The 21,318-nt window shown below is 41.0% G+C and overlaps 1 protein-coding gene across 6 annotated transcripts in view; it reads right to left on the reverse strand.

Annotated features, from left to right (window-relative positions):
• Positions 1–13,805: 13,805 nt before the first annotated feature.
• LOC134222333 (serine/threonine-protein kinase Genghis Khan) overlaps positions 13,806–21,318 on the reverse strand; it is a 223,939-nt gene continuing 216,426 nt past the window's right edge. For all 6 annotated transcript variants that reach the window (XM_062701487.1, XM_062701489.1, XM_062701486.1 and 3 more), the window contains exon 21: positions 13,806–16,768. In XM_062701487.1, the coding sequence (XP_062557471.1) occupies positions 16,655–16,768 (114 nt within the window). In that variant the 3' untranslated portion in view covers positions 13,806–16,654. The remainder of the gene's footprint in view (positions 16,769–21,318) is intronic.

Raw genomic sequence — 21,318 nt, forward strand, 5'->3', positions numbered from 1 at the left:
AACCCATTCTTTCTGTGCGCGTGCAAGAGAAAGATGATCAAACGTCAGCAAGCTCTACACGGAAGAAAAAAAGTACCCAAAATTGAGTACTTTTAAACTTACTTTTGAGTTATTTTTTCTCTTCGCTTTCATCCACTCTTTCTTTTGTTGTCAAAAACAAAGGAGCCAAACAATCCAACGACGCCAGTTCAATACGGTAAGCCAATTTTGAGTTTTATTACCTGAGGTCGAAATTGAGTGAATTAAACTTAAATTTGGGTCAATAAATTTTCCGTTGGGTACTTTTTTTACATGGGAGTAAAGGCAAACTACTTCGACCCTACTTACTCAATTTTGGCTTCCCGTACGGATGTTCGAGGTTGGGTGAATTAAACTCACTATTGGGTAGTTTATTTCTTCCGTGTATAGTCCGATATGGCCAATGGTCCAATGCACCGAGTTCATCATTGACGTTTGAGACGGGCGCTGTTTACTTAGAATGAATACTTTTTCATTCATCGAGTTCATGCAAGTGTTCATTTTTAGTAAACAGCGCCCGTCTCAAACGTCATTGTGTTCATTCGGTGCATTGGACCATACTTTCAATACACGCAAAAAAACATTGCAGTCGAAACTACCATTCCGAGGGTTATTTTAAGAATATGCACCGACGATTTTCAGCAGCTAACAAACCCGTTTGATTTTACCATGCGCGCAGCAGAAATCAACTGTGGCCCATGCGGAATGTTGTCACATGAACTGGAACAGTGGTGAATTTCTCTGAAACCATGGTAAAATTTACTGAAATGTTATGGTAGTTTTAAAAACAGAGCGTATTCTACAAAATAGTAGTTTTAACCTGGGTGGTGCGGATAGAATCGATTTGGTTGTCAAACTGAAGCCAAAATTTTCTATTGTGCCGGAGCCAAACATTGAAGATTGTAGTTATGCTCGTTTTAGATCTTATATTGAGAAGTATTGTTAATATTTAGGGAAATAGTAAAAATAAACTCAGTTTGAGATTTGCATTCTTTGTAACAAATATATTGACATTATATTTCGAGTGGATAATTAGTAGGAATGCAATTAAAAAGCACTCGTTACGAGATATCACAAGATTCAGCAGCTGATTGGAGCAGGAATGTATGTAAACCATCGTAAAGTCATGTAGCGTCTCGCGCATTTGTGCGCCTTCATGCAGCATGGAAAGAGAAATTCGAAGAGTGGGAAATGTTTGACAGCCGTAGAACTGCAAAATAATTCTGCTTATGGGATTGGTTTCAAAATATCCCGCTACTCGCTTGATAGCAGAAAAGCGACTCTATCCGCAGCACCCAGGTTTTAACCACGGATTTTTTTTCTGTGTAGGAAACAATGGGAAAGGGGGGTCCCGTAGCGTAGTTGGCTACACGTTCGCCTTATAAGCGAATGGTCATGGGTTCGATTCCCAGCCCCTCCACAAAAACCCTTGCCAGTCGCCGGAAGCGCAGTTCGTACGGTGGCGTTTTGGGAGACGTGCCTCACCGACACTTCTGCCTGATGACGACTGACAAAACTGTTCTTCTCGGAGGCATTCCTCCAACGATCCTCGATAAATGGCAACCGTACAAAGCAACGATCATTGGATACACCATACGGACAAATGGACACAATGGACTCACGATGCGATGAACTGGCAAACGACAACAATAACGAAATAGAGATATTTAAAAATAGATTCTGTGTGGATTCTGTGCAGCAGAATACCACATTAGATCACGGCACAGTAGCGGTTAAGAACAGAGAGTGCCTACCAAATAAATATACGAATAAAAAAAAAACAATGGGGAAGGATTCCGTTGGCGGGTTTTGCACACACACACACGCTGCGAAATGGTGAGTTGACATCTGGGAAGGAGCGACCTACACAGCTCTGGTTCTCACAAGTTCCATTCTCACGCTTCCACTGTTCTTCCGATGACAATCGACCGCCAGCTAAGGGTTTTGTACTTAGCTGGTAGTGCAGCCTTTTGTCCTTCTGACATCAGCTAGAGTGAGGGGGTGCGACCAAGGGGACCATCGTCCCTAACCCCCAATCCCAAGGCGTTAAGGATGCATGGCCAGGGGGGTGGAGAGTGAAATAATGAGCTAGGCCTTTAACGGAGCCTGCGGGATACCTGGGCACCCTCCACGGTAATTGTCCTGTACCACGTCATGCTGGGCTCTGGCGTGGTGGACCTCTTTTCCCGAGCAACTCGTGGGATCAAAATGGAAAACCAAGTCAATTCTTCTTCAATTAGTGGTAGTAGTGTAGGCGACAACCCCTTCGCAAGAGGTGGGTTGTGCAGGTCTCCGCCTAGGAGGCCAGAGGCAATAGTCGGCAGCTCGGTGCGCAGCGCCAGCGTGGGTCACTTAACCTTTTCCCCGGCTACGCCGATGGAGATTATAGACGGCCCATGGCTTGTGAGTGCGATGAACCGCAAACGCGATGGGCTTTCGGCCTCCGAGGTGGCCGAAGCTGGATGCCATCATCGACTTTGCGTCATCGAAGCATAATATCAGTAAGGACCACAAGGGGAGCTTGCTGAAACTTCGAAAGTCGATGTTGGACGCTAAGCTGGAGAGGGCGGTCGGGACGGCCAAGAGCAAACCCGTGAAATTCGTGGAGTCGAGGTCTACCCAGACTGAAGCCCAAGGATTCGCGGACTCGGGCAAGGTCGAATCGACCGAGGGCGTGCCAGCGAAGACGGTGGTACCAAAGTCTACCCAGATTGAGGCTCAGATATTCGCAGGCACGTCGGGGGTGACTGCTTCAATGGAGCAGACACAAAAACGGGGGAGACAGTCTCCAGGGGATGAGCTCTCTGGGGGCCGCTCCAAAACGCGGAGGGTTACTACCCCGAACAAGGGTAGTGGGGCTGAGAAGCATAAACTCGGGCCAGGTACCTCCGAAACCTGGGGAGGAAGGACCTGGAAAGGTCCGTCCACCAAGGAAAGTCGGTGGTAAGGGATTACGGCAGGCTGAGAGCTCTCAGCCGCCCCAGACCAGAGAAATAGAGGGGGATGACGTCTCCTGGACCCTGGTCAAGAACAAGAGGAAACCGAAGACGTCAAGGGCCGAAAAGAAGGCCCAGGCGAATGAGGGTAGCAAGAAGTCTAGGGTAGGAGCCAATCAATCCAGGGGCGATGCCCTAGTCATCAAGACGGACGAGGCAATATACTCGGACGTCTTGAAGGCGATGAGGAGTGACGTCAAGCTCGGTGAACTCGGCGCCGACATACGTCGGATAAGACGTACCCGGACGGGCGAGATGATCCTCGAGCTGAAGCGGGGCATCTCGTAAAAGGGCGCCGCCTGCAAGAAGTTGGCGGAGGAAGTCCTAGGCGAGACGTTCAAGGTGAGAGCATTCACGACGGAGGTGAATCTAAGGGTTAAAGACCTGGACGAGATCACCGAAGTTGAAGAGCTCGTCACGGCACTGCGGCGACAGTGTGAAGTGGAGACGCCCAACGCAGCCGTTCGGCTACGGAAAGGTCCGGCAGGGACGCAGATAGCATTCGTTCGGCTACCTGCAGCGGACGCCTCCAAGGTAGTCAAGTTAGAGAGCGTCAAGGTGGGATGGTCGGTGCGCCCTGTGGGCATATAAGAGCAACCCGAAGTTTGCTTCAAGTGCCTGGAACCGGGACACAAGCAATGGGACTGCAAAGGCCCTGACAGAAGCAAGCTCTGCCGACGCTGCGGATTGGAGGGACATAAGGCACAATGCTGCACGAACCCTCCCAATTGTTTGATTTGTTCCAGCAAAGCTGTGAACAGCAAGCAACCCATGGTGGGTTCGAAGTGGCCGGCGTTTAAGCGTGCTGCAAAATCATAGTGCAGGTAAGATAGGTTGATACCGGAGATAGGCACGTGGGTCAAGAGACGCCATGTGGAAATCACTTTCCACCTGACCCAGGTCCTTACAGGCCATGGTTGCTTCAGAAAATATCTACACCGGTGCGGACACTCGGCCTCGCCCGTTGCAAGGACATGCAGCCAACCTCGAGGGTGCGTTGTGCACTGGCCCCTTTTTGAAGCATTTCTTACTGGTTGTACCGAAGGGACTGTGGGCTTGGCGGCAATGTAAACGGTTTAGTGGGTCGGGGATGTAGTCCTGCCTCCCTCGTTTGCTGTTGGAGGTGGTCCCTAACCCCGCACTTGCTGGACAACCCAGGATGTCTGTTGAGCAGATTCCCCCTCCATTGCTTAGGAAGAAAAAAAAAAACACGCACACACACAGACATCACCCCAATTCGTCGAACTGAGTCGATTGGTATATAACACTATGGGTCTCCGGGATCGGAGACATCATCGCCTCTACCTTCGTCGGATTTGGAATCAGACAATACTTCCGTTTCCTTTCCTATGCTTCCACTGGAGATCGATTTCTGCCTTCAGTGGAATTCCAACGGGTTCTGGGACAAAGCTAGAATTGTTGTCGAACGACAATTTACCCTGGACAATGTCCCTTCAGGAGGTCAACCGCGCTTCCTCCGCTTCTCTGGATCGTTTTCTCGGAGAGAAATATAAGTGGATATGTAAGGTAGGTTCAAATATCCGACACTCAGCTGCTGTAGGGATCCTTCGGAAGATCCTCTTTGCTGTCTTCCTGATAAATTCCCGATCAGGTCATTCATGTGACCATTGGTCTTTTCTTCGCGTCGGGAACTTATAAGCATAATCTCTTCAGTTTCAACCAGTACCAGTGCATAGCTTTCGGACTTCTTCCGACCACACCTGCTGCGCCTGCGCCGATCAGGTGTCCTCCCATTTCGCCGCCGTGTGGTGGCGGTTATTAGCCAAAAAGCCGTCGCATAAGCTTCCACTACATCCGGAAACCACAGGATCCCTCTCCTTGTTCAAGGGGATCGAATCCTGCACACGAAAGCCGCCGCACAGTGGCGGGACCCCATACAAATGTCGGACAAAAACTAATATGTTGCTCGAATTTTTCACCAAAGAGTAATTTTGGGACGCTAAATACATTTTGAGGTTGTTATGAGGAATTGTTATCCAACATATACTATGCTACTCGAGTACTTCTGGAGGTGCAAGCCTTAAGGTCTGAAGCATTAACAGCGTCCTCATTCTAACATTGAAGCAGTCAATTTTCAGTTTTGGAGCAACTATTTAGGAGCAAATCATCACACTAACCACCGGAAAGTAGACCAAAAATGGGTTCCAATACATGATACCAGATCGTTCCGAATCCTTCCCAAAAAAACTTTAGTCAAATTTTCCTTTTTGCCTTTCTCGTACACTAAGTGTACGTAAAGGCTATAATATTGCTTCAAAAACAAAATTTTGATAGGAGGCCCGGAGGCCGATTTTATATACCGATCGACTCAGCTCGACGAATTGAGGTGATGTCTGTATGTGTGTATGTATGTGTGTGTGTGTATGTGTGTATGTGTACAAATTTTGTAGACACACTTTTTTGAACTTCCCATTGTCCGATTTGCTCGCAACAAGTTGCAGACGACGCGGAATTCAGTCCCATTGTTTGCTATTGAAAATTAGATCAATAGCTCATCGCAATCTGGAGTTATGGCCAAAAAACTGTTTTTGCGAATAAAAAAATAGCAAAATGTTCTCTCAACTGAATACACCTAGATTCGAACTTCTGACCTCTGGGGTGGAAGGCGCTTGCCATACCACAAAACTATCGGAACTCACATGGTATGAGTAAACCGAAGTCGTACAGTATTTATCAAATTAGTATGTGTGCATTTCTTTTCAAAGCCACAGAGTTCACTCTGCTAGGGTAACGGTGCCAATATTGGAAGTATTATTGAATCAATGAAAGAAAATATATATTTGATAATTCGAAATTGATAGTTTTAATGCATTAACAAATAGACAAACTTTGAATTTGCTAGAAATGAAATTGGATTCATTTCGTCTCAATAATTAATCTAAATTTCTTGGAGGTAAAATGAGCTCCACTATACTGCCGTCGCAAGCATAATCGTCAATATTGATTTTGCATGGAAGAAAATATGGAACAGTTACGCTTGCGGCGGCAGTATATAGGTAGGAAAAGCCAATTTGTTGGAGAAATTATTGTTTTCAATTAATATTCATAATGGCACAATTACAACGTGTCGCTTCAAGTAAAGCAAACGTTAAGTAATGCAATGATGAACAATATTATTAAGACCCCATTGTCTCCACTGAGGCCATGATCGCCTTATAAGTGTTTATTTGGGTAACCTTTAACGAAAAGAAATGTGTTCAATAATTAATAACGTTTCTCTTTACTAAACGTAATCAGGCCCACTTTTTCTATTATTTTGCTATCATGCGCTCGCATACCCTACATACGAGTTCGATCAGCGGCGTTCAATCAGCGTATGGGAGCGCAGCTGATGTGCGTGAGGACGCTATGCAAGCACATTTCGGCGGGAGCGAACGGCACTGCATTCGCTTCATTCGCTTGCCGTCGGATGAATATCGCAGAAGGAAGCATCACCAACACACCGCATGGCCCTGACGAAAGCGAGTAAACAAAATGGGGGCCGGATGATGCCTTTTATTTCACCCGGCAAGGGATATAGGACGTCAATTTTAAAATGGTTGTTAAAACGTTAAAACACATTTTAACCGAAAATAGTTGGATTTTTCAGGTTCGAAATTTAATTTACTTTTAGATTGGCAACACGAAAGCATAGCATAGCATAGCATATGTGATTGTACAAATCGTGGGTGGCTATACAATGCTCAATTGAGCAATCTACTGTATATTGTCGCAAATTGGTACTTGGGATTAGTACCTTTTCCTATACAGTAGCAGTTGTATACCTGGCCACGTCCTTACAATCACGGAAGGAAGGAAGGAATGTTAGTTCAACATCTACTAGTGAAGATGCAGGGAACCCATACTACCTTCATAGATGTCTCAGGAAGGAAAATTTGTGTTAGTGGGAAAGGTGAATAATAGGGAGCTCTATTCGACAATATAGAGCGTTTGTCAATAACAGTATATGCTGTAAAAATAATAAAATATATTCATCAATTTACTTACGAACCGTCCTAAGGAAAAACAAAACAAAACACAAAATTTCGGCAAATCGCGCGATCGTTCCGCCGTCCGAAACAAGAGCCAACTCGCACTGCACTAATTAACTTTATTACCGACCGCGCAATGCAAAACACAAAATTTCGGCAAATCGCGTGATCGTTCTGCCGTCCGAAACAAGAGCCAACTCGCACTGAACTAATTAACTTTATTACCGGTCGCGCAATGCAAAACACAAAATTTCGGCAAACCGCGCGATCGTTCCGCCGTCCGAAACAAGAGCCAACTCGCACTGCACTAATTAACTTTATTACCGGCCGCGCAATGCAAAACTCAAAATTTCGGCAAATCGCGCGATCGTTCCGCCGTCCGAAACAAGAGCCAACTCGCACTGCACTAATTAACTTTATTACCGGCCGCGCAATGCAAAACACAAAATTTCGGCAAACCGCGCGATCGTTCCGCCGTCCGAAACAAGAGCCAACATTGTTCTGCCGTCCGAAACAAGAGCCAACACGCACTGAACTGGTTAACTTTATTACCGGCCGCGCAATGCAAAACACAAAATTTCGGCAAATCGCGCGATCGTCCCGCCGTCCGAAACAAGAGCCAACTCGCACTGCCACTTTTAGATTGGCAACACGAAAGTCTAATTATTTCGATTAAACAACATGTGTAGATATGTAGCCTGATATAAAGGTGTAGACTTCGGCTGTCTGTTGGTGGTGTTGGAGTGCTCTCGCCTCTTAGATTTGACGAATCGATGTTCTAATCTTTGTTTACAAACGCAGAGAATTCGTTTTAAAAATTTGGTATTGAGTTATAGAAAATAAAAAATGTTTAAGTTCATTGGTATTATACTAGAAAATATGTTTTTGAAAAAAAGAGAATAGAGCCGAACGAGCGTTGATCACAGGACTCTCTGAGTGAGAGCCTAGAACGTTACCCCTCAGCTATCTTTACTTCTTGAAAGATTGGTGATCGAAGTATAACAGGTTATACGCAATTTGCACTGATCATCTGCTGCTTGTGCATTCGTGCGGCAACGCACCGGCTGCTGTGTTTAGGTTCCGTGGCATATTTAAATCATCTGACGTTGAAAAACATATACGATTGAGTTTACGTCATGTGCTTTTGTGTCAATTCATTCAGATAAGTCACCTAATATTCATAGTGTTTTGGTGTGCAGGGAAGCAACATCAATTTCAATATTTAATTTGAATCCACCAATCCAATCCATATTGGCACAGTATATGTAAAACATGGATGGTCTAACAATTAGTTTGTAAATAAAACAAATTATTTTAGTAAATGGTTTTGATTTTCTATAAATATTAATTTAGTATTATTCCTACCTTTTCGCTTGCATACCTTCTGTGTGGTTTTTGAAAGTTAATTAATTCATGCTATACATGAGTCCTAAATCTTGGACTTCGCTAGATCAATTAATTGTAACATTCATATAGTGACAACATATCTGTTTGAAGATTTCAAATAGCACTGGGATTATGTGGGAGAATCTGAGTTTCGGAAGGATTCGGAGAAAATTTTTCATTCTTGCAAGTCAATGAAAATGTATCCAAACTTTTCTACAATCCAAACATGTTTTGGATCATGTAGTAATCTAAATTCGATCATTTAGTTTCTCGATGACTCATTCCAGAGGTTAAATTTCAAAACGTGTTTTATGGTGGACTTCTGGTGCGAATATTTTTCGACAGCTCTGTCCTACAGTTTATTGTATTAATTTAATTAATAACAGAGATGAAACACTAGCTTGTAATAACTTATACTGTTAATAACATTATTTTTTTATTAGTTATTATTAGTCAGTATAAGTAAACAAAATGGGGGCCGGATGATGCTTTTTTATTTCACCCGGCAAGGGATATAGGGCGTCAATTTTAAAATGATAATTAAAACGTTAAAACACATTTTAGCCGAAAATAGTTTGATTTTTCGGGTTCGAAATTTAATTTTCTCTTAGATTGGTAACATGAAAGTTTCATTATTTCGATTAAAAGCTACATATCTACACTACAAGGATGTTTTCGATCATTTAGTAATCTGCGTTCAATCATTTAGTAGTTTGTCAATAACACATTCCAGAGGCTAGATTTCAAAATGTGTAGTATGGTGGACTGCTAATTCAAAGGTTTATCTACAACTCTGCCTAACAGTTCGATGTTTCAATTATACTGGTAATAGAGCTATAGAGCTAGTAGCAGTAGCTTATACTGAATGATTGGAATTTTGTTATCATTTGGTATAAGTCACTGCAACTAACACTGTAACTCCTTCAATGGTGGAATTGAAACATCGATATATTAGGCAGATATATAGAAAAACCTTCGCATCAGAAGTCCACCGTATAACACATTTTGGAATTCAACCTCTGGAATAAGTTATAGACAAACTACTAAATGATCGAACGCAGATTACTAAAATGATCGATAACATCCTTGTGTGTCTAACATATAGGTAAATACTTCGGCTAGCTGTTGGTGGTGTTGGATTGCATGGGAGTGCTCTCGTCTCTCAGACTTGACAAATCTATGTTTTAATCATTGTTTAAAAAATGCAGATAAGTCGTTTTAAAAATTTGGTATTGACCTATGGAAAAAAAATGAATAAAATTTATTGGTATTAACTAAAAAATGTTTAAATTTAACATTAAACAAAAGAGAGTCAAGGATGAGCATCGAACATAGACCCGCTGAGTGACAGCCTAAAGCGTTACCCCTTGGCTCTCTCCGCTTTTTGGATATGTGATGATCGAAGTATAACAGGTTATACTCAATTTGCACTGATCATCGGTTGCTTGTACATTCGTGCGGCAACGCACCTGTGCTGTGTTTAGGTTCCGTGGCATATTTAAATCATCTGACGTTGAAAAACATATACGATTGAGTTTACGTCATGTGCTTTTGTGTCATAATGTCAGATGTCAGATATGTCACCTAATATTCATAATGTTTTGGTGTGCATGGAAGCAACTTCAGAATCAATTTCAACATTTGATTTGAATTCACTGTAATGCATTCTTCCTGGCGTTGCAGCAAATAATTCATATTGGCACAGTATATGTAAAACATGGCTGGGCTAACAATTAGTTGAAAATAAAACAATTTATTTTAGTAAATGGTTTTGATGTTCTATAAATTTTAACTAACTATAATCGTACCTTTTCGTTTGCATACCTTCTGTGTTTTTGATAGTTAATTAATTCATGCTATACATGAATCCTAAATCTTGGACTTCACGAGACCAATTAATTGGAAACCCATTCATAGCGACAACATATCTGTTTGAAGATTTCAAATAGCACTCGGATTATGTGGGAGAAGCTGAGAAATGCCGAAATGCTCTCTATATGAAGAAAAGCAACCCTAGTAGAATTCTTCTAATACTTTATTAAGTCGGATCAAAATCGTAAATCTTAATTGAAAAGTGGTTAAATGGCATTGACAAAAACGGAACTGCTCATCAGCAAAAAATGAATTCTTATCTATATGATGAAGAATCATACTATTTCAGAAGGTGCCAGAAGCCTAAGCTGGATTCTGACTTCAAAACAGAAAAAGTTTGTCAATTGACCAAAATTATGGATCATATCACCGAAGTTATGGATCATAATCACGATAATTATTATTGTATTGTATTGATTTTTATTAAATGTAGTTTTCTATGAATAATTTTCCAAACATTTATGGATCATTTGTCATACGTTCATGGGAAAATAGCAGGAATGATCTTGATCTTGATCATGTTTAAAGGTACATACTTATTTTACAATTATTTGATATATTTTTTTTTAGCTTAGTTATGCTTAGTTATGGATCTTAAAATTATTCTTTATGGATAAGCCTGAGCTATTTTTTGGATTTGAGGTAGCGTTTTATGGAACATTCTGATGTTATTTATGGATCGTTTTTGTGCATTTAACGGTACAAAGTAAGGGCTGCCATAAACAAATTTGAAAAATAAGATCTATTTAGTGTTATATTAGACTTTTCTAATATGTTTGTCAACCCATTTGAACGAGCGAGAAAGGCATCATCACCGCTAGGTGGATTAATCAGGGTTTTTCATACAAATTTGTTCGGGAGATGCTTTGCAGCATTAACTTTAATAAGCCACCAAAAGTTAAATTTACAAGCTACAACCATAACCGAAACGAACGAAAAAAAAAATTGAGGTTTTGTCCGGGATTCCGCCATTGTGCGCCGTTAGTCTACCCGCCACCCACCAGTGGCTAGGGTCCACTTGCACGGAACGACACCCCTCCACAGCTAACATAAACCGCTCCCCTGCGAGGCGCTTTAAAAGAGGGGACACCACGGAAGCTATATGAAAATCGGTCGCCGAGCTGCCATACACCGAGTTTAGGAACCATGAGCACTGCTACAGTTGCGGTTCCCTTCGAGAGAAAGGCTCGGCGTAAGCATTACTGGGAACAACCTAACGGTGTTGAATAGCCTTCCTGAACAATGCAGCATCTTCTTGGTGGAAGCCACAGCTCTGTTTATTGCCTAGTCCTGAGTGCCGCCAGTGCCATCGCTGCGCTGCAGAGCGAACACCCAATACACCCATGGATCTAGGCCATTCCCGCTTGCGAACAACAGTCGACCACCTTTGCCTGGATTTCGGGGCACTGTGGTGTGCCAGGAAACGTCACTGCAGATATTCTTGTTGGAGTCGGTCACCAAGGCAGACAATTCGCGACATCGGTTCCTCCGGCTGACGTTCGTCAATCAGAATTCGGAGAACCAATAGGCAGTTTCCAGGACCACGATACTACGGAAGGTCAAAGGATCCACGGCACCTTGGAACGACATGCACATGCTTTCCAAAGCATTTGTGAAATTTGCGATTTACCAAACTCACCCAGGTAGATGTACTTCATGGTTTAAGGGGGTGTCTCGAGACGCGTTACGATCCATGCAAAAATTTTAGGGAAATAATACAAAAAGCGTTGAAAAAATCACCGTTTTTGCGTGACGTACTTTATGGATCTTCCCTAACCGATCAACTCCTGTGTATCAGACCGCTCTCAGAGTGAGTCGGTTGTAGGACAAAAGGTCGAAGGTCAAAAGGTCGAAGGACAAAAGGTCGAAGGACAAAAGGTCGAAAGGACAAAAGGTCGAATGGTCAAAAGGTCGAAATGAAGAAAGACCCTTTTTTTTCTTCCTTCTTTATTATTTTGTCTTTCTTTTACCCTCTATTTTCTTGTTTCTTTTTCTTTCTTCCTTTTTCCTTCTTACTTCATATGCTTCTTTCCTTCCATTCTTCCTCCTCCTTTCTTCTTTCTTACTTGAATGCTGCAACACCGCACGAGAGCGAACGAGGCACGATAGAAACGGGCACGGAACAGACAAAACTTGATTTTTGGAGCACCATCAGGAAGATCGAGATCTTGATGAGACGGAGCAACTGTACCGCGCAAATAACGCAAGAAAGTTCTATGAGAAGTTAAACCGCTCACGTAAGGGCCACGTGCCACAGCCCGATATGTGTAAGGACATAAACGGGAACCTTCTTACAAACAAGCGTGAGGTGATCCAAAGGTGGCGGCAGCACTACGAAGAGCACCTGAATGGCGATGTGGCAGACAACGGTGGCGGTATGCGCGGACATGCGACTTCCGGCACCGAATCTCCATGAAATTCAGGAGGAGATCGGCCGGCTGAAAACCAACAAAGCCCCTGGAGTTGATCCACTACCAGGAGAGCTGATTAAACACGGTGCTGAGGCACTGGCTAGAGCACTGCAATGGGTAATTACCTAGGTTTGGGTGGATGAGGTTCTGCCGCAGGAGTGGATGGAAGGTGTCGTGTGTCCCATCTACAAAAAGGGCGATAAGCTGGATTGTAGCAGCTACCGCGCAATCACATTGCTGAACGCTGCCTACAAGGTACTCTCGCAAATTTTATGCCGTTGACTAACACCAATTGCAAAAGAGTTCGTGGGGCAGTACCAGGCAGGATTTATGGGCGTTCTACCACAGATCAGGTGTTTACCGTACGTCAGGTATTGCAGAAATGCCGCGAATACAACGTGCCCACACATCATATATTCATCGACTTCAAATCCGCATATGATACAATCGAGTTTCAGGGGCATTATCGAGTCCCTTCGAAACGCGCAGAGGGTTGAGGCAAGGTGATAGTCTTTCGTGTCTGCTATTCTGCAGAAAAAATTTCATCGATTTCTGAGATGAGGTTTTTTTTAATATCGATTTTAATTTTTAAAACTATTTTTTTTTCAGTGTAAAATTTGGTTTTTTATTTTTTGGATATTTTTCCAAAAAACTTATGGGATTTTCACGACAGTCCGCCATACAACACTTTTTTGTAGGTCTTGTCATTTTAGAGTTACATCGATTAAAAAAAAAACAATGAAAAAAATAGGCCCTCATCAAATGTTACTCTTGCCAATTTTTGAAAAACTAAGTTTACAGAGTGGCTCAGAAATACCATATCTTTATGCCCTCCGAGTTTCATTCGATTCTGAGATGGCGCTGCCAGCCCCATAGAAGGGTTGGCGCGAAATTCGTCGAATATTTTGTATCCTAAAAGCATTTCTCAATGATCTTGTTCGCAGCCATATAAAGATTGGATAGATGATTCTTTATGTCATAAATTTGATCAATTTCAATATTATATTCTATTTTTATGACTTGATGAACATGAACTAACGATTTCCTTTACCCACTTGCCCCACTGTATCTTATACAAGTGCTTAGGCTGTGATATTCACATCATCCAGCAACGGAATTATAACTCCTAATTATTTCTTTTTTCTTTTGTTTTAGTACTTGTATATTATTATATTTTGTCGCGGTAATTTTACAATTAATATAATTTTATAAAACACTAGAATTTTCGGTATATTCTATATACTGCTAACCTTATTTATTAGTGAAGTATATGTTTCCACGTTGTTGTTTTTTCCTCGCCCTAACTTTCGACCGAAAATTTCGTTTTTTTTTCTAACGTCATCGTTTGAATATATTATGTAATTGCTTGCGTGGTACTACTTTCACCCACAGATTTGCGAAATAAGGAGGTCGCTTTCGTTTGTTTTTTTTTATTGTAACATGTCGCTCTCTCATTAGACGATATCAATGTGGTGGCGGTAGCTTTGCTAATAGCAGCAAATTGTAAACTTGTTATTCTGAACTAAAGAGAATACAACAATTTGTAAGGGAGCAAAAAAGGTAAAATAAGCAAATTTCAAAGCCTGAATTTAAAATAGAGATGATTTTAGAATAAATTACAAAGCGTTAAAGTGGTGATGGGTTGTAAATAAATACTTTTCGACACGGCCGATTTTTTACCTAAGGACCGTTCGTTGTAATCTGATATACAACGGAAATTCATTTCAATTAGGTCAAATAAATTACGACTTAATGTAAAATTAGCTTAAATTAGTTTGTGGTTGAAAGTGTGAGATTTTTTTATACAGTGGTAAAATGTGTCATTCTTTATACAACGAAGAAACAATGAAATTTAATTTAATTGTATTTACTTAAGGTATTAGTATCATTTTTACATGGTTCTTAGCGTTTTATACTTGCTAAGCTACTCTGTCAAGTTTGTTTTCTTTTGTTTGTATAATATTAACAAATACAGTAAATCTGTATCGGAAATACTAGATATTGTCTTCAGTTTATATCTGCTCAACGATATTTTCGTTTGCTCATCTTCACAAGAAGCCGAATGGCTGATCCTGCTCAAGCTTGTATCAGTTGTTTCATATGTTTTATGGTAGTTGATTTTTTTGCGTCTAAAGGTAGCGATAAATTTGATTCTGATTTTCTTTTGTTTTCTCTCGTATATTGACTGCCGGTTACCTATCTACTTCAGCTTACTTAGCACAAAATAAACGATGCTCAAACCCCTTTGCATATTAGTACGGACGACAAGCATTCAGTGTAAGGGATGAACAATCTACAATGGAATACCCTTGGCAATAACGTCTAAATGGTAGAATGACACATACAGGTGAAAGATCGGCAGTTTTTCCAAAACGAAATGTCGTCCGATCTATGAGTCGTTTAGATAACTGTTATAACTTCCGGTACGATGGCTGATAAAGTTGCAAATGAACCAGGTTTGTGTAGCCCCGAGAACCTCTTCATACATACAATGACAAAATCTACGCTAGGAGATATCTCGGTGAAGTTTAATTGGTGGAACCGATTAGATTATTAGTTTTGGTGTCTACAATGTCGTTTCACAAAATGTCAGTATCGCGAATTTCGCCACTTTGGATGTAATTTCAAATTACCTTATTGTTTAATATAACTCGTCCTTGATAATATGCAAATATTGAAAGAAAACTATCATTGAGCTAATGTTATATTTTATAAGATGAGTTCTGTTTTACTAAATAACGTGTGTCGATTTCAATTAAGGTCGTTTTAACTGCTCGTACGTAGACCAATGCTTACAGCTGAGTAACCAAACCATGGTGTGTGGGTGCTATTATTTGAATCATTGGCAGGTGGAGGGTAACTCTTTCAAAATTATGTTCTTTGTAGATCGATAATAGTAAGCCAAGTGAGCGAAAGAATAATTCCAACAAAAATTAAATTGCCTAATTTAAAAACGATTGGTTCATTTAGGAAACACGACATTCTGGGTACCAATACAAAAATCAACCGATTTGCGCTGCACATCTGTTTGCTGCACGTTCTTTGTTTACGAAGTGATTTGTTTGATGGATTTAATTCATAGTGTCGGGACTCATTTCCTTTTTAGTTTATTAGTTCGTAAATTATTTGTTGTTATGAACTCGTTGCACTAGGTCTTACTCAAACTCAATTCATTATGTTTGACTTTCTGTTTGAAGATAGAAAAGGTTAAAAGACAATTTAGTTACCGCGATAGGATGTGTTTCTAAAACTGGAACTGTTACGCTCTATTCTACGGATGAATCAATGCTTTAATGGTATCCTTCTAGTACCTTTGAATACTCAATCTCTCGCTACATCAAAATGTCCACATTCGTATGCCTACTTTTATTGATATTGCACAACGATGTTTTCGCCGAAACTCCCGCTTCTCCAACCGTAAATGACATAATTTGATTTCCATGATTCAATTAGTTATTTATAATAGTAGTAGTAAGTAATAGCTAGTAGTTTAAGAGTTATTGCAGAGTTCAGGACCTTGATTGTGTCCGTTTTCGAAAGTAACACAACCGTTTCATAAATATAGTATTTGTCTTAGTAGAATTCCGGTGAGAACCCCCACGCTCGATTTTGTATTATCAAAGAGATCAATTAGTTTCGAAAGCTCGCTTTTGCACTAAAAATCCAATAAAATTTGAATACTTAATGAGAGTAAAAGTAAAAAAAAAAGTTTAAAGTAAAAATTAAACCTTGTAAAATAAGAAACCCAAATATGACATCCTACGAGTATTTTGTGTTATGCAATTTGTTTTTGTAACAGAGAAAAAGATATGCCTACAAACGAACGACACGTTAGGTAGAAACTTAAACATTTACATGACACTCTAAGCACAGAAGCGCGCTTAGCTATACTGACTGACTGTAACGCGCCGCGAGTTCGTGAAATTCCTCACTACTTGTTTTGAAATATAGGCTCATACTGAAATGAGCTTTCTTACCACTAGGAATCGTAGCTGGAACTGAGCCGGTCGTTGGTTGGCGAGGGTGGTGTCGACACCGAGCTAGAATTGTTGCTGGCTACGCTGTGTCGCGACTCGGACTGCATATCGGCCACCTGAAAATGTAAAATATTATTCAGAAAACATAATATTGTTTCATCATTGTTAAAGATAAGGGAACCCCCCTCATAAGCATAAGCATGATGACCGTGCATTTCGTAGTTGCTACTCCGTGATTGACCAGAACAATCGGAATTGCACCAATGGATGGAAGTATGGGATTCGCTCTCTAACCTCAATGACCACAGTCCGAGAGCTCAAGCATTTCAAATGGTCGATAACGGCGCTGGCCACGTCCTCGCGGTCTATCGGGGATGGGAAGGAAGTTATGATGTCATTACTCGCCCGCTGCAAGCCGAGAACACCTCTGCACTCGCCACGCGTTCATGCGGAGTTTTTCTTGGAATCTGGTGAGGTTCCCCGTCTTGGTTAACGGGTTGCCAATGTGATAGTAATGAAAGCATTTGCATTTTTACGGTGTAATTCGTAGATTGGAAACTAGTGATACTCATGTTTTACTTTTGAGATCCTTATCTATCAGAAATCATGAAGGGGAGTGGTCCTTGATTCCAGTGTTGAACAAAAATAACAAAAGCATGAGGATTACTACTCCTGGCCACGCCCATCTTCACCGTAACTAGGGAGAGGAAGGAAGTGTTGATATGGTACTTACTTAACGAGAGGCCACCGACTTAGCGACACCCTCATAAGTATCACGGAGTTGGATAAAGTGGAAGGTATTCGTTGGGTCAGAATTTGCCTGTAGCTGGCAATGTAACTGTGGTAGATCTTACCCCGTAACACACCACGTAAAGGTGTCTACCCGGCGTAACGGGTCCCAATTATAGACACTATAGGTTCCATAGACGAGCTGAGGCGAAGGCGAGTGTAACCAAACGAACTGTCAGTTAGTGTAACCAAACGAGCATGACGTCACGATTGCAATCCAAGCAACGGAGCGTGTGACGTCAAATTCGCGTGGTACACTGTGAAAAAGTGGAAAAACATACTTAATTGAAATGACCCAGCCGTGCCTGCGCTCGCCTATGGAACCTATAGTGTCTATAGTCCCAATGTGATAGTAATGAAAGGGTGGTGGTGTATTCTTATTGGATGCCGAATTCGCTGATTTCGAATTCCAGTATGAACGCCCATTTCCAGTTCTAGCGATTGCTAGAACATGAGACATATATGGAAAAATACAAAGTAGGCGGGTATGCAACGGGCCTGGGATTGAACCCACGACCTCCTGCGTATGACGCAGAAGTGACCTTATAAGCCCGTTAATTGTTAATTCCCGCACAAAGACAAAAACTAGAGTTCCCTCTTACTCAACAGCAGGCTACCGACTGATAACTCTGCCAGCAGCTAAAGTTCTCTTAAAGCGTCTTTATTCAACAATAGGTATATGCAATGCAACAACAGTATTCCCTTAATACCCACTATACCAAAGAGCAACTATGTACAACTAACCGGCCCCATCTTCCGTCAACACCGAGGTGTGCACACTATCTGATGTTACTACAACAGTAATTGGCGGAAAAAAGTAAGGTTTAACAAAGGATCATCATTCGATAAATTGATGATTTACGCGTTCTATGCAATGTTTCGTGTGATCGTTTGAATTAGAAGAAAACGGTTATTGAAGAAAACAACATTTTGATTTATGCAATTAAAGTGATAGGAGAGCGTAAATGTTGTTTGTTTTGAAAATTTTTCAAACCTAACCTCACTTTTAATTGCCAATAGGGTATTCAGGCTGCGAGTTTATTTCCTTATTTATGGATTACTTTGAGAATTGGTCCTATGTGTAAAAGAGAGGGTCTCTTTAATCACGTTTTTTGCCAATAGATAAATTAGTTTTGCATTTTTTGTTACATATTCACTTCAGTACACTAGACAAAGTATTTATCCTCTTATGCTTGAGGCCGATGACATACTCACGCGTAGGCGTGCGCGAACGCGTCCAAGACAAAAGAATTCCTCTAGCTGATATTGTGCTTTACGAGTGCTTGGACGCACTCCGCATCGCTCGACGCGTCAGTATGTCATCGCCCTGAGCCCAATTTTCTTCAAAGTGCGTCAATCATGGCAGACCACTCTTCTAAACTCTTTGAGTCAGCTAACAACTAGAATCGTTTCGGATTTGACCGTAGGTCTCTATGCATGCGTATAAAATATTCACCGTTCAAGAATCGATTGTGCAGTCGGTAATCATTGCTGCTTCAGGTGGAATTTTGATTCGTGTATGCGTATGGTGATAGGACTGTGTGGTATGTGTTGGATCATGGTTGAACCAGAGACGATGGCATTAACAACGTCTCCGGGTTAAACTACCTTGACCGTGCATTCATAAGTTTTTCCTTTGTCAGTGCACCAATGAATACATGGGGACGTGCACCGATCAGTGTTTGTAGAATCATACTCAAATCTCACTCACCGAGGCCTTATGCACGAGCTAACTCGTATGCGATACCCAATCGAAACGTATTTTATGTTTACGTACACGGTAAAAAATCAACACGCTCAATTTAACTGTTCCATCTATTGAATGATCAACTTTACAATCACTATTATTGAAAATGATATTCCTTTGATTTTGAAGTGGTGTCACACCTTTCACAAGTGTGTTTAATGCAGACAATTCCATAACATCAACACTGTTGATCAAAAAGCCACTCACTGGATGTTGAAATGATTAGCACTTCGATCAGCACCAATAATGTCTTCACTAGAATTGAAAGTGATATGCTATTGAATTCACAGGTTTAAGGCTATTGATTTAAGAGTGGAGCGATATTGGTGTTGTTCTAAAAATAGATGACAGTTCTTTCATCTGTTCTGCTTATTTCAAGAGGTATTTCGAAGTGTGAGATTGAGTCATGGTAAGACAAAGGACTTTCAAGCAAAGGTATGTTATTCAAATCTGAGCTGAGGTAATTCAATTTTTTTTAATTTTGGTGTTTTATATTCAAAACATTGTGCACGTCAAATGGAAGTGGTGTCTTTGAATGCGACGAGCTCAGCTATTGATATTGATTTGATTCCAAAGTAGTGCATATTCAAATGCAGAACAGTTCGCATGGACGTGTATATTTTTTACCGTGTATGGATTTGTTATTCATTGTTTTAAGCAAAGAAACTTATTCCGATGGATTTAACGAAGAACACGCAAAAACCACACAATGATGAGACGGGTGAGGTTTGCCTTGAGCGGATCGCTGGTTACTAAAATTGAACGACATATATACACACAAACAGACATCACCTCAATTCGTCGAGCTGAGTCGATTGGTATATAACACTATGGGTCTACGAGCCTTCTATCAAAAGTTTGGTTTTGGGGTGATCATATAGCATTTACGTATACTTAGTATACGAGAAAGGCAAAAACATTTACAGTTCCATCTGTCATTGAATATGTTGGTGTACGTAGCATCGTGTTTGTTTTGATTCGAAACATATATGATCACCCAACCGGACTGACAATGCGATATGCGATGGCCACGACTAATCATATTATTGCTGTCCAATGAGCAGCTCGAAGTAGCTCGAAGTTATTCCCATCCCTCTCATGTCCATTTGTTGACAAGAAAGAATGAGCAGGACGGGAACAATCTCGAGCTACTTCGAGCTGCTCATTGGACAGCACTATTATGATAAAAACGTTTAAATACTCGCACTGATTTTTGCTAATAGGGCACTGCACGAATGAATATCTTTCTTTTTTGTTCTTCAGGAAATTTGACGTTTACTGGCCTTGTTGTTTTCAAATTTCTTTGCAGCGAGAAAGAGACAAAGCAGTCCGTGCAGTGCCCTATAGTGAAATTTACTTTTGGATATATGTATTATACAACGTATACACCAGTCAAGCAGTTTGACGAACATTGACTCCGCTCCCAAGAAAACGCTTCGGTTGCTGCTTTGTTTGAACGTGTGTGAAGTTGTTCGAACAGGTTCGAACAACCATTTGACAGTTGGCGGTTCGGTTGGAAAAAACCCGGATTAATCCACCTACAGTGAGATTTTGACCCTCCCTTAGTTATATGGAATTTTTTTTCCAGACTGCAGAATTTAAAACGAGATAAAACTACTCAGCTTCCCACGGCGATTTACCATGAAAGTAACAAAATAATTCTCGCTTAACTTTTCAAAAGGACCTAAGTAACATTTTTTTCATGAATTAATTTGAGTACTGCAATCAAAAGCTTTCATGTTGTTCTGTTGATTGCGCTATTCAAATTAATTCATGAAAAAAATGTTACTTAGGTCCTTTTGAAAAGTTAAGCGAGAATTGCATACCCAAAGGCGGATGTCATGGGTTGAGTGACAACTCAACGAATGATAATACTTGTGACACATATATGATACCAATATCACTGTACAGCATAAAATCATATGTCTGTCACCCAGAATCACGCTGGTATCACGATAGCACGATGATTTCTGTACCCTGCCCTTCGACCGTTGTATTGTACGAAACAGAACATAATTTGTTGTTTTGAAATGTCAAATACGCCGTTTGACATATGAAATAAAAACAAACATTTGCAAGCTGACTGAGTAAAATTCGTTTTTCTGCAATTCCGGATGATATTTTTCACAA

The sequence above is a fragment of the Armigeres subalbatus genome, chromosome 3, assembly GCF_024139115.2.
Source record: "Armigeres subalbatus isolate Guangzhou_Male chromosome 3, GZ_Asu_2, whole genome shotgun sequence".
Classification (NCBI taxonomy): Eukaryota; Metazoa; Arthropoda; class Insecta; order Diptera; family Culicidae; genus Armigeres; species Armigeres subalbatus.